This window comes from Hyla sarda, chromosome 3 (assembly GCF_029499605.1).
Source record: "Hyla sarda isolate aHylSar1 chromosome 3, aHylSar1.hap1, whole genome shotgun sequence".
In the NCBI taxonomy this organism is placed as follows: Eukaryota; Metazoa; Chordata; class Amphibia; order Anura; family Hylidae; genus Hyla; species Hyla sarda.
This window is the reverse complement of record NC_079191.1, coordinates 270,949,736-270,964,349: the sequence shown is the minus strand read 5'-3', so window position 1 is coordinate 270,964,349 and position 14,614 is coordinate 270,949,736. Positions and strand designations below refer to the sequence as shown.

Here is a 14,614-nt window from a genome sequence, read left to right as displayed (position 1 = left end):
AGCCGGGGACCCGCCGGTAATGGCGGACATCCGCGCGATCTCCTCAAACCCCTCAGATGCCGTGATCAATACAGATCATGGCATCTGCAGCATTGCAGACACTAAAATGGATGATCGGATCGCCCGCAGTGCTGCTGTGACGATCCGATCATCCAGCATGGCAGCCGGAGGTCCCCTCACCGGCCTCCGCTGCCTTCCTCGGGTCTTCGATCGAGCAGACCAGAGCAGAAGATGACCGATAATACTGAGCAGTGCTATGTTCTATACATAGCACTGAACAGTATTAGCAATCGAATGATTGCTATAAATAGTCCCCTATGGGGACTATAAGATTGTAAAAATAAAAGTAAAAAAAGTAATAAAAAAATTTGAAAAACCCCCTCCCCAATAAAAACGTAAATTGTCCCATTTTCCCTATTTCACCCCCAAAAAGTGTAAAAAAAATATATATTTTATATACATATTTGGTATCGCCGCATGCGTAAATATCCCAACTATTAAAATAAAATGTTAATGATACTGTATGGTAAACGGCGTGAACGTAAAAAAAAATAAAAATCCAAGATAGATGCTTTTTTATAACATTTTATTCCCAAAAAAATTATTAAAAATGTATTACGTTTTATAGAAGCAAATATGGTATCAATAAAAAGTACAGATCATGCACAAAAAATGAGCCCTCATACCGCCGCTTATACGGAAAAATGAAAACGTTATAGGTCTTCAAAATAAGGGGATTTTAAATGTACTAATTTGGTTAAACAGTTTGCGATTTTTTTTTAAAGCGCAACAGTAATAGAAAAGTATGTTATCATGGGTATCGTTTTAATCATTTTTACCGTAAATTGTACAGCGTGAAAACGAAACCTTCCAAAACTTGTTTTGGTTTTCTTTTTAATTTCCCCACACAAATAGTATTTTTTTGGTAGCGCCATACATTTTATGGTAAAGTGAATGATGGCATTACAACGGACAACTGGTTGCGCAAAAAACAAGCCCTCATACTAGTCTGTGGATGAAAATATAAAAGTTATGATTTTTTGAAGGCGAGGAGGAAAAAACAAAAACGTAAAAATAAAATTGTCCTTAAAACCAAAATGGGCTGAGTCCTTAAGGGGTTAAGGACTTGGACAATTTTCATCTTTGCATTTTTAGTTTTTTCCTCCTTTCCTTTTAAAATCCATAGCTCTTTTATTTTTTCACCTAAGGGCCCATATGAGGGCTTATGTTTTGTGCAAACAATTGTACTTCGTATTGACCTTTTTCATTTTACCATAAGATGTACTGCGCAACCAGAAAATCATTATTTGCAGGCAGAAATTTTTTAGAAAACTGCAATTTTGAAACTTTTGGGGGGTTTGGTTTTTACGCAGTGTACGTTATGGTAAAAATTATACATTATATTTTTTCTGTAGGTAAATGTGATTAAAATTATACCCAATTCATATAGTTTTTCTATTATTGTTCTATTTTAAAAAAAATGCTAAATTTTTTTAAACAAAATTGGTATGCATTAAATTGTCATTTTCTGACCCCTAAAACTTTTTGTATTTTTCCTTATACAGGGATGTATCAGGACTCATTTTTTGCACCATAATCTGTAGGTTGTATCGGTACCATGTTTGTTTTGATTGTACTTTTTGATTGCTTTTTATACATTTTTTTCCAATATGTGATGTGATTAAAAATCAGAAAGCTTTACTGAGCTGCCAGCATGTTTACTTTAGATGCTGAGTCGGGATCGCTGCTGCCCGGCATAAGCAGTGAGTGCGAGGCTACTGTTAGTAGACGACACTCGCTGCTCTGAGGCAAGCGCAGCTCAAAGCCACTTAAGGATTTTATTGCATTATTATTATTTTACATTATTATCATTTTTTTTGTTTTCCAAAGGTGTCTCCAGTTGTTGCAGTTCTACATTCTTCTTCCAGCATGCCCGTACAGCCAAAGGCTGTCCAGGCATTCTGGGAGTTGTAGTTTTGCAACAGCTGGAGACACACTGTTAGGAAAACACTGCCTTATGAGGACTATTTCTTGCAGTCTTGTGATTGCAGACAAAGATCAGTGCTGTGCCATAGAAGCCCATAGCATAGCATTGATCAATGCTATCGGCGCTACATTACTACAGGCTGCTGAGGCTGCTTGCATTCTTGGAGTGCCTATTGGACGGGAAGAAGGCAGGTAGGAACCCTCCACCCATCCTCTCAGCTGATTGGGACCCGGCGGCATTTTGCCACGGGTGTCCCATGAGCTCCACTGGGCTACCAGCACTTGCTACGGGATTTTAGACGCTGCAATCAACTTTGATCATGGCGTCTAAACGGTTAATGCCGGACATCACACTGATCAAGGATGTCCGGCATTAGCCACTATGAAGCAAGCTCAGCTCCTGAGCTCGCTTTGCAGTCATTCCGCACGGAATTTTAACAGCACCCAGCGCTAGGCACTGCTGGGAGGAGAAACAGTAAAACGCACACTAAAGTCGTCGGGCCATGCTGCTCGGGAGCTAAGCTAAACGACTTAGAGCAGCGCGGCCCTCTGTTTCTTCCAGTATTGCTTAGATAATCGCTAAATTTTGGGAAAGGCTAAATCAACATATTGCAATCCGCAATTATCGCTATTTGATTGCAATTATATGATGCAGCCTTAATGCGTGGTTGTTTTTGCACCATAGCATGAATAAAGGGAAAGGAAACATACCTTTTATACTGTGCACGTTGTTTGTTTAAGTATGATTAAAGGGGAACTCCCCTGGAATTTTTTTTTTTTAAATCACCTGGTGCCAGCAAGTTAAACAGATTTGTAAATGACTTCTATTTAAAAATCTTAATCCTTCCAGTACTTATCAGCTGCTGTATGATTTGCAGGAAGTCCTCTTCTTTTTGAATTTCCTTTCTGTCTGACCACAGTGCCCTCTGCTGACACCTCTGTCCATTTTAGGAACTGTCCGCAGGAGGAGCAAATCCCCACAGGAAACCTCTCCTGCACTGGACGGTTCCTGATACTGACAGAGGTGTCAGCAGAGAGCACTGTGGTCAGACAGAAAGGAAATACAAAAAGAAAAAAACTTCCTCTGGAAGATACAACAGATGATAAGTACAGGAAGTATTTTTAAATAGAAGTAATTTACAAATCTTTTTAACTTTCTGGCACCAGTTGATTTAAAAAAAAAAAAAAAAAATTCTCTAGTGGAGTACCCCTTTAAGATGGAACCAACTATTAACCTGTGAAGAACATAAGAATATTTTCTAACATTTTGTTTGTATTTCAGAAATCCCTGGACAGTTTTAGAGACTTGTAGGAACATTTCGTCGAATTACTGTGATCTTTCCAAAATTATTATTGATCCTTATGATTATTATACTGTGCAAGTGAAGGCTTCTGTAGGCTCTGAAGTGAGTGAATACGCACAAACTGAATTCTACTTAATTAATGACGGTAAGTAACTGTAATGATGAGGTTTGGACAATTGGTCCTCTTTTGGACATTCGCAGACATGCTGTAGCCATAAGAGTGTGTACACATGGGTGAAAACTTTATCCACGTACAGCACGACTTTCTCTGAGCCACAGTCATGGTGGGGGTGGGGGGTTTGGCTTTACCTGAAGATTCCATTGATTTAAACATTTTCGTACAGTTCACCATCTCCTATTCAAGTCATTGGGAGACAGGAAAACTGCATGGTTTTAACGAGGAACTTAGCAGTGTTTCCATTTCAACAATTAATGCACTTGTGAACACACCCTAACTGGGTAAGCGCAGCAGCCACTCCTAAATGTTCTGCAAATGGGCACTTATCCACTTGTCCACAGGTCATAATGAATAGAAAAATTAAAGGGGATGTTAGAAATATTTAATGTTAATATTTTATTTTGAGATCCTGGTCCCAATTCAGTCTTCAGCCTACTATAATACTAGTGTCTTTCTATGAAGGATCTTTGGGTTTCTCAAACACATTCACATGCCCTGATGTATTTCAGCTTCTTTTACATTAAATAATTTTGTAGCATGCTAAACAGTTCACATGGACATTTTGCGGGGGGTTGGGATCAATGCTGCACAGGCCTTTTAAGTGTCCCAGTCACATAAAAAAAAAAAAATACTTTTGAACATGTTGCACAGACCTGGCAAATGTTTTCATTAGTTGGGATCTGTGTGTTAAGACCCCAACTAATCATTACATAGACATGGGAGATCGGACCGCTGAGCGATTTTACTCCCTGCCTTGCTGCGGGAAATTAGTTCAGTTGAAAGTCTATGGAGTCTATCTTATGCAGTGAGAAGGGGAGTATAGCAACCCAGGGAATAAAGCACTCTAACAATCAGTGGGGGTCTGAACACCCAAACCATAAGGGATCAAAACTTTCTCCAGCACTTGTGTTAAACTGAGCCAGCTGGACGATGCTTAAAGGAAAGCTGACAGCAGGTTCACCCGCACTAAACCCAATACACAGGGTTATAGTGCAGGTGAATCTGATTACAATGAGGTATCCATTACCTTGATCCATGGTCTGGTTCCGGAGATACCTGTTATTTTAACTGGCATTGCTTATTTAATAAAATGGCTTTGTGCAATACCCCACTTCCCTGCCTTAATCCCGTCCACAAGGATAGGCTCGCCCACCCTTACACTCACATGGGTGAAGGGGTCCAGGAGGGGATGGAGGCAGGGAAGCTCTGTATGCCCGGTCCTGACTGTTTCCAGAATAGTTATGCAGGCTAATACATTGGTAACTCCAGAAACGGACTGCGGATCCAGTTAAGTAATACTTCATTGTAATCTGGTTCACCTGTACTATAACCCTTAACCCTGTTTGTTAAGTTTAGTGCAGGTTAACCTGCTGTCAGTTTCCCTTTAACACGGTGTAAACCCAGCCTTGGGATGGTGCAGGTTCATGAGCTGTATTGAAAGTAAAAACACCTTCAAGAGAAATTGCTTAATGCTTGTGTCTTTATCAAGAAAACTTCTTTGTTCTGTTAATGTACAGTCTTACAAGTATCACGGAGGTGTGAGCCACTTTGTCTTGTTTGCAGTGAATGCAGTAATACAGGCTGGAAAGAGAGGCTCCTCAATGGAGTGAACAAAAAATACCCATGAGAAAGTGCCTGGAGTAGGAAGCTGCTGACTTCACCTGGGCTATTATGATACTGGAACACTGTATATTAAAGGGGTATTCCAGGATTTTTTTTATTTGACTATGCTACAGGGACTGTAAAGTTAGTGTAGTTCATAATATAGTGTCTGCACCTGTGTGTGACTGTCGTCTCACAATTCTTCTGTGATTTTCACCCCAATATTTATTTTTACCAGTATACAAAATGACTGTTGTCTCAGATTTTTCCCAGCTTGCAATGCGGCCGAGACCTGACTCACTAGTCAGCTGATGACAGGGAGCCTGTCTGCTTCAATGGGTGGAGGGATCGCTTGGTGGGAGAGAGAGCAATCTGCAACAGCTGTAGGCACCCTGATTTGAATGGATGCAGCTCATTTATGTTTCAATGGGTGGGGTGGCTGATGTGTGGGAGGGAGGAAGATGGAATTGTGGGATTTGTAGTCAAAAAAAGAAAAGTCAAACAGGAAGTTCACAAACAGCTAGCCACAGTGTTATGGTAATCTCACAACATAGCCATTTAGCCCCAAGACAAGCGCAGATAATTCCTAAGCATGTCCATTACTGCCTGCCAGGTACGTACTAAAATCTCCTTATGGTGGATAAGCCCTTTAATGGAACAAATAAGTTTTCTTGGTAGAGACAATTTCTCTTGTACATGTTTTTACTTTGACTATGGACTGTGTCTGGGTAAATTAGAGCCTCCAGCTTACACGTTACACAAGACACCCACAGTGTTGTATTATACCCCTCTAATATATATGATATTTGGTTCATGAGCTGTGCCTGTACCATCCACAGTTCAGCACAGTGTCATCTGTATGTTAGAGATGAAATGCAGTGGTTAGATTTGAAGCTAACTCTGAGGCCATGTTTTTTTTTTTTTTTTTAAGCCATGTTGTGCTGTTGGTCCATTTTTTCAGCTGTTTGGAGCTTAAAAAAAATTGCCCAAACTACTGTGGGGGAACATAACCTTACACTTAATCTACTACGAAACATTATAGATGCCGCCGTCAGTAGAGACCACAGTATCTAAGAACTTTTGCAGACGGAGGGGCTATCATGTGATATTGGGCCCTAACAAGGGCCCTCATGTTTTGTTTACATATTTACCTATCAAGCCCTTCCTAAGGTTGAGCCCAATAGGATGCATTTAGGGTACATTTCACACAGGTGAGTTTCCTGCGGTATAATATCTGCAGCAGACCCCATTGAAGTCAATGTAATGTTCTGCAGATTTCCAGCTGCGGAGATTCCACTGCGGAAAATCTTCAGCAGGAAACAAACCCACTGCTGAAAACTTGTGGGTTACCCGCCTGTGTGAATGTACTCTTAATGGGTGAAAAGTATTCATTGTGTTGTTTGGTATCATGGTATGGACCATAGAAATCCAATGAAAGAGTTGTGTCAGTAGACTAGAAAGAAAATTATAGGCAAGCATGTTAAAGGTAAAAGGTTGGAAGACAATCTCCAAGCAGTGTAAAGGGGTACTTCGGTGGAAAACTTTTTTGTTTTTCAAATGAACTGGTGCCAGAAAGTTAAACAGATTTGTAAATTACTTCTATTAAAAAATCTTAATCCTTTTAGTACTTTTTAGCAGCTGTATGCTACAGAGGAAATTCTTTTCTTTTTGGATTTCTTTCTGTCCACAGTGCTCTCTTCTGACACCTCTGTCCATTTTAGGAACTGTCCAGAGCAGCATATGTTTGCTATGGTGATTTTCTCCTGCTCTGGACAGTTCCTGACATGGACAGAAGTGTCAGCAGAAAGCACTGTGGACAGACAGAAAAGAAATCCAAAAAGAAAATAATTTCCTCTGTAGTATATAGCCACTAATAGGTACTGGAAGGATTAAGATTTTTTAATAGAAGCAATTTACAAATCTGTTTAACTTTCTGGCACCAGTTGATTAAAAAAGAAAAAAATTCCACCGGAGTACCCTTCAGGGTATGTTCACACAACGTAATTCCCGCGGAATTCAGTGAACGGAATTACGCGCTGAGAACATAAACATCAGTGTGAATGGGTTTCCGTGAGACCCGTTCACACTGCGGAATTTCAGTGGCGGACAATTCTGTCACTGAAATTGTTCTGAGCAAAGAAAGAACATGTTCATTCTTTGCACGGAAGTCCGCGAACACTGCATAGCCATCAATGGTGACGGCACAGTGCCGCTCGTGGAATTCTGCAAGCAGAGATTCCGTTCACAATCCGTAGTGTGAACATACCCTTAAATCTAATGTGTTTGCTGAAATCTTGCAATATAATAGTTGCCATTAAGACTATTGATAAGCTGGCTTTTCCCGTTATTTAGTGATCACTTTTCAGTAGTCTTTTCCCTGTCATAACCTTTAGAATAACAATAAAGAGGGATCTGTCTATCAAGCCCAGTGGGTTTGGGAGAAGCCTATTGGACCACCATTTTTACTTGAAGTTGCATCACCAGCTTGTTTTCAAACTATGATTTCTCTGAAATGCATATATAACAATACAACCAATGTATCCCCAGCAATAAATAGAATTAAAGGAGAACTCCAGCCAACACTAACTTATCCCCTATAGGGGATAAATTGCTGATCGCAAGAGTCCGACCGCTGGGATAGGGGATAAGTTAGTTTTGGCTGGAGATTCCCTTTAAAGGAAATCTGTCACCAGTGTCACCTGCACTAACCTGTCGATACCGACAGATAGTGCAGGTGATACTGATGACAACAGTACTCACCTTGTCCTGTTCCGTGGCGGGGGTCTTCGGTAATCTCCTCCATTAGCTCCTCTCCGGTCACCCGGCTTGGGGCACGGGCAGAGCTTAGTGACGTCACCGCTGCTGTTCTCTCTCAGGGGACCCAGCAGGGAGCAGCAGCGGTGACGTCACTAAGCTCCGACCATGCCCCAAGCCGCTGCTGCTCTCTGCGGGGTCTCGCAGCAGTGGTAACGTCAGTAATCTCCGCCCGTGCCCCAATCTGGGTGCCCAGAGCGAAGCAAACTGAGGAGATTATCGTAGATCCCTGCCACGGAACTGGTCAAGGTGAGTACCGACAGATTTCCTTTAAGTCTAAATGGAAGTTTTTTTTGTTTTGTTTTTTTCCTGAATAAAATGATGCAATGGTGATGCTTTTAAAGGCCATAAATAGCCTGGTCCTTAAGGGGTTAATGGCTGTTGAACGTATGCAGCCAAAGCCACCATTGGTGACTGCATGGGAATGAGGCCCATAGCTATAGCAACTGATCAGTTTTTATAGTATTTAAAAGGACAAGGAAGCACAGTAATTTATTGGTATTTTCTTTCTTACAGGAATTTTTACTGCTGATTGGCTGTTAGGAAAGCAGTAGGAATTTTTAATTATACGTTACTAATATATTTTTTTTTGTTAAGGTATTATTGGACCTCCTGGACTAAACGCATCGGTTGAAGGAAAATTTCTAATTGTTGATGTTTGGTACCCACGTGTACCACCCATTACTGGAGAAATTAATGTAGGAGACTACTTAGAAGACCTTACATATGACATTCATTATGGAAATGAAACAAAGGTATAATTTACTAGAAATGAGTATGTTTATGTATATTTAAAGCAAGTTCAAGACTGCTTAACCTCCTCAGGACACAGGGCGTATGCGTACGCCCTGCATCCTGACTCCTTAAAGGGGTTATCCAGGAAAAAACTTTTTTTTTATGTATCAACTGGCTCCAGAAAGTTAAACAGATTTGTAAATTACTTCTATAAAAAAATTGTAATCCTTTCAGTACTTATGAGCTGCTGAAGTTGAATTGTTCTTTTCTGTCTAAGTGCTCTCTGATGACACCTGTCTCGGGAACTGTCCAGATTAGAAGCAAATCCCCATAGCAAACCAATTCTACTCTGTGCAGTTCCCGAGACAAGCAGAGATGTCAGCAGATAGCACTGTTGCCAGACAGGAAAGAACAACTCCGCTTCAGCAGCTGATAATTATTGGAAGGATTAAGATTTTTCAAATTTACAAATCTATTTAACTTTCTGGAGCTAGTTGATACATAAGGATGCAGGGCGTACAGTTACGGCTGTGGAATTTTCGGTCCCCGCTGCTAGCCGGTCGGGGACTGGACCGGGATGCCTGCTGAAATCATTCAGTAGTCATCCCGGCACATTGCCGAGGGGGTTCCTGAGACGATTCCGGCTCATACGGGTCTCAAAATCTTTCAAAACTACAACTCCCAGCATGCACGAACAGCAAAAGGCTGGGAGTTGTGGTTGCGTGCCTCCAGTTGTTGCAGAACTACAACTCCTAGCATATCCTTTGACGATCAGTACATGCTGGGAGTTGTAGTTTTGCAACAGCTGGAGGCACACTGGTTGGAAAATACTGAGTTAGGTAACAGAACCTAACTGAAGGTTTTCCAACCAGTGTTCCTCCAGCTGTTGCAAAAGTACAACTCCCAGCATGCACAGTCTGTCAGTGCATGCTGGAAGTTGTAGTTTTGCAACAGCTGAAGGTTTGCCCCCATGTGAATGTACAGTGAGTTTCCTGCTTCAAGTTTCAGCTGTGGCAAATTTTCTGCCGCAGCTCAAACTCCTAGCGGGAAATTCACAGTAAACCCACCTGTGTGAATGTACCCTAAAAACACTACACTACACATATAATAAAGGGTAAAACACTATATATTCACCCCCCTTACACTGCCCCCCCCAATAAAAATTAAAAGTATATCGTACAGAGGTGTTTCCAAAACGGATCCTCCAGCTGTTGCAAAACAACAACTCCCAGCATTTCCGGACAGCCATTGACTGTCCAGGCATACTGGAAATTTAGCAACAGCTGGAGGCACCATGTTTGGAAATCACTGGCTTAGAATATTTTTGATAGTGGAGCCAATTGTAACGCTTGCATCCGAGTCCAGCCCTATGCAAATCCCTAATTTAGGCCTCAAATGCGCATGGTGCTCTCTCACTTCTGGGCCCTGTCTTATTTAAAGGGGTACTCCGGTGATGAACTTTTTTATGAACTGGTGCCACAAAGTAAAACAGATTTGTAAATTACTTCTATCAAAAAATCTTAATCCTTTTAGTACTTTTTAGCAGCTGTATGCTACAGAGGAAATTCTTTACTTTTTGAATTTCCTTTTTGTCTTGTCCACAGTGCTCTCTACTGACACCTCTGTCCGTGTCAGGAACTGTCCAGAGCAGCATAGGTTTGCTATGGGGATTTTCTCCTGCTCTGGACAGTTCCTGATACGGGCATCAGGTGTCACCAGAGAGCACTGTGGACAACACACAAAAGAAATTAAAAAAAATAAAGATTTTCCTCTGTAGCAAACAGCTACTAAAAAGTACTGGAAGGGTTAAGACTTTTTAATAGAGTAATTTACAAATCTGTTTAACTTTCACCAGTTATGCACCAGTTCATGTAAAAAAAAAAAAAAAAAAAAGTATTCCACCAGAGTCCCCCTTTAAAGGAAACAGTTTAGGGCCACATATGGGATATTTCCGTATTTGGTAGCAATTGCTTTACACATTTTGGGGGGCTTTTTTCCTTTTTCCCCATATGAAAAGGAAAAGTTGGGGTCTACACCAGCATGTTTGTGTAAAAAAATTATCTTTTTATACACTAACATGCTGGTGTTGCCCCATACTCTTCATTTTCACAAGAGGTAAAAGGTAAAGTAAGTACGGAAATACCCCATTTGTGGGCGTAAAATCCTCTGCGGGCGCACAACAAGGCTCAGGAGTGAGAGCTTCACTATGTACATTTGAGGCCCAAATTGGTGATTTGCACATGGGTGGCTGATTTTACTGACATAAACGCAAAAAAATAAATACCCACGTGTGACCCTAATTTGGAAACTACACCCCTCACAGAATGTAACAAGGGGTATAGTGAGCTTTTACACCCCACAGGTGTTTGACGACTTTTCGTTAAAGTTGGATGGGACAATGAAGAAAAAAAAATTCTCTCACTAAAATGCTGGTGTTACCCTAAATTTTTCATTTTCCCATTTTTTCTGAGTATATAAATACCCCATGTGTTGACGTTAAGTGCTCTGTGGGCGAACTACGATGCACAGAAGAGAAGGAGCGCCATTGGGCTTTTGGAGAGAAAATTTGTCCGGTATTGAAGGCCACATGTGTTTAGAAAGCCCCCATGGTGCCAGAACAATGGAACCCCCCCACATGTGACCCCATTTTGGAAACTTCAACCCTCATGTAATGTAATAAGGGGTACAGTGAGCATTTACGCCCCACAGGTGTCTGACAGATTTTTGGAACAGTGGTCCGTGAAAATGAAAAATGTAATTTTTCATTTGCACATCCACTGTTCCAAAAATCCTTCCCCCTATGACTTGAAAGCATGCAGCATTCAGACTCCCTGGGGACCTGACAGGTTCTTCTTAATCTAATTTGGCCTCATTAATTAAAACTGTCTAGAGGTACATTCACACAGGCGTATTTTCTGCTGCAGATCTACTTCAGCAGATTTTGCTGGCCATTGAAGCTGCTGCTGCCGTAGCTCTGTGTGTTAGTCACGAGTGGACACACAGAGCTACAGCAGCAGCAGGGAGCTCACTCTGCTGTAACTCTGTGTGTGCCAGCAGCGCATCCGCTGTGTCAAATATGCTGTGGATGCGCTCCCAAGTGAAGGTACCCTAAGGGTGTGTTCACACATGCGTATTTTTGCTCCAGATCTGCAGCAAAAAATATGCACGTTTGAACACACCCTAAAGGAAAAATAAAGTAAAATAAAAAAACACAATCTGGTTGCTATGGGTAACTGGTCAACTTTTCCTCCTTCACAGGTTTTGATAAATCTCCCCCACTGCACTTTGCTGCTTAAGAGCAAGAGCTGCCCTTTGTTCTGATAAAATGAAAGCTGTTTCTGGGAAATAACTTTTTTAGACCGTTTTTTTTTATTATATATATATATATATATATATATAAATGAGGCCCATTCTAGGATCCAACCTTTAAATGACCTGTTCCAGCTCACAGTTTTTTAATACAGGGGAGAAGTAGACTCTAGTGAGTGACATTACCAGCTGAGCTTCATTCAGGTATATGTTCTTGTATATTACAGACAGTAGGGAAAGGGTCATACCATATCATTTATTGTGTTGTTTATAGTGTTTAATGAGTAATGAATATTTGTTTTTGGTTTTTTTTTGCCCCAGGAAACAGATGAATGTGATCGTTTTGGATGCAGCGCCAGTATTTTAATTTCAAACCAAAATACATATTGTTTTTCGGCACAAGGTAAATCGATCGACCCTATGACTATAGAAAAATCCAAAGAAATCTGCATAGATATTATTCCTCCTGCAAATGGTAAGCTATGACTTTGCAATGCTTCTATTAAAATGTAATATTAAAGGAGATATATTGTGCATTAAAAGCAGGAACGGAGCGTGTCGACTCCAAAAGAAGTGGCGGCCAACACGCCCTTTCCATGTACTGGAGAGTTGGAGATGACCGAATAGCTCTCCCATAGAGATTCATGTCCCCCACATCCCAGCGGTCGGAAATCTAAAACTAATTTCCTATCCTTTGAATAAGGGATACGTTTTTCTGTATTTTCTGTATTAAAGGGGTACTCTGGCACTAAGACATCTTATCCCCTATCCAAAGGATAGGGGATAAGATGCCTGATCGCTGGGGACCCCCGTGATCTTGCACACAGCACCCCGTTAGAATCAGTCCCCGGAGCGTGTTCGCTCCCGCAGGGATTACTGGTGATCATGGGGACGGAGCATTGTGACGTCACGGCTCCACCCCCGTGTGACATCACGCTCCGCCCCCTCAATGCAAGCCTATGGGAGGCTGTCATGCCCCCTCCCATAGGCTTGCATTGAGGGGGCGGAGCGTGATGTCACACGGGGGCAGAGCCGTTACGTCACAATGCTCTAATTTGTCTAATTTGACCTTAATGAGATTCCGCCTGAAGAATATGTTCATTCTGGCAGAATAAAATTCAGTGTTGGAATTCCACTCGCAGAAAGACCATTAAAGCCAATGGCATTTTCATTCAAGGCAAAATTTTAGTGGAATAAGTGAGCAAAATGACTTGAGTAAATTCCTCTCTCATTGGCCCATAGTTATCAATCAGCCTGGAACCTTAATTGTCTGGTTTTTCCTACAGCAACCAATCAAAGCTCAACTTTCATATCTAAACGAGCTCTGGTAAAGTGAAAGTTGAGCTGTGATTGGTTGCTGTGGGAAAAACCAGACAATTAGGATTTTAGGCTGATTGATTGTATCAAGTGACTGTTTCTGGGTGTCTGTTTCTCAGATAGTATTATAAACGGGCCCAGAACAAACAAGAAGATATGTTCATATTAGATACAAATCCTATTTTATTGTAAAGCAAAACAGTTTAAGGGTAAGTCCACATGGGAATGCTGCAGATTTGTTGTAAATTTTGACTTTCCTATTAAAGTCAATTAGGTAAAGCCACAATGGAACTGCAGCCACATGTGAATATGCCCCAAAAGCTATTTGCAGATTTGGGAAAGCTTGTAACTGTAGTGTGTGCTCATGTGTTATTTTGCCTTTGTAAATAATGTCTACATGCATTACTTCTTAATGCTGATACATTATAAAGAGTGCACTTCCAGGATTCCTAATTCATCAGAACAGGGTATAATTTATCATATGATCAGTGTTTTTGTTTCCAGGGCTCATCCCTTTCTCAGGCCGTGCTCTTATTCAGCAGACACGAGAGTCAGTCTTTAGTCCCCTGTGGTTGCTGCGCTATTCTGCAGTCCTGAGTACATTCCCTGGCAACATCTCCCCTTCCTCTACCTCAGCTCTGTTCACAAGAGCTTTCCCAGATGTGCATGTCTTTCCATTCTTATCACAGACTCGCAGCTTAGACCAAGAACGCTGTTCCCGCATTACTTACTGAAATAATACAGCAGTGCACATGCTTGGTAAAGACAATGTGGAGTGTTGGGAGATCATTAAAGGGGTACTCCGCTGCTCAGCGTTTGGAGCAAACTGTTCAGAGCGCTGGAGCCAGTTTGTTCCAAACGCTGAGCAGCGGAGTACCCCTTTAAGAGCAGATTTGGTCACCACTGTCATCTACAAGTCAGGAGCCTGGCTATGGAAATGCGATGGCTGAAGTCATATATCATATGGCATGAATGTACTGATACAATATACTGTACTGTGCTTATTTCAAAGCTTGGCTGCCCTTCTGTATTGTTTGTCAGGACTTGTAAGCACAGCCCCCTAGTGTTGTAGCCAAAGATTTTAAGACTGAAACAAATGTAGTTTTTTTTTACAAAGTTTGCTGCTTTTTTAGATCTCTTAGTCAGATCTTTTAGCATGTTTCTTTAGTATACTATAGCACAATTCTAAGCATTTCATAGGTTTTTAAACTTTTATTGACAACTTCTAAATATTCAATCTTTGTATTAAAATGATGAAGACTGCTAAGAAGAATAAAGAATGGTATCTATTTTTCCAATGATCAATGAGAAATTTGGTGATGAAAAATGCTTTTTCCGGCATGTTGGAGCACCATGTCACTAGGCCAGG

At 41.1% G+C, this 14,614-nt stretch overlaps 1 protein-coding gene across 2 annotated transcripts in view; it reads left to right on the top strand.

The window, feature by feature from the left end:
- IFNGR1 (interferon gamma receptor 1) overlaps positions 1-14,614 on the top strand; it is a 51,305-nt gene that overhangs the window by 30,926 nt on the left and 5,765 nt on the right. The window contains exons 3-6 of one of the 2 annotated variants that reach the window (XM_056566647.1): positions 1,566-1,604; positions 3,269-3,435; positions 8,482-8,639; positions 12,250-12,403. In XM_056566647.1, the coding sequence (XP_056422622.1) occupies positions 1,566-1,604; positions 3,269-3,435; positions 8,482-8,639; positions 12,250-12,403 (518 nt within the window). The remainder of the gene's footprint in view (positions 1-1,565; positions 1,605-3,268; positions 3,436-8,481; positions 8,640-12,249; positions 12,404-14,614) is intronic. The other variant, XM_056566648.1, reaches the window with a different exon arrangement.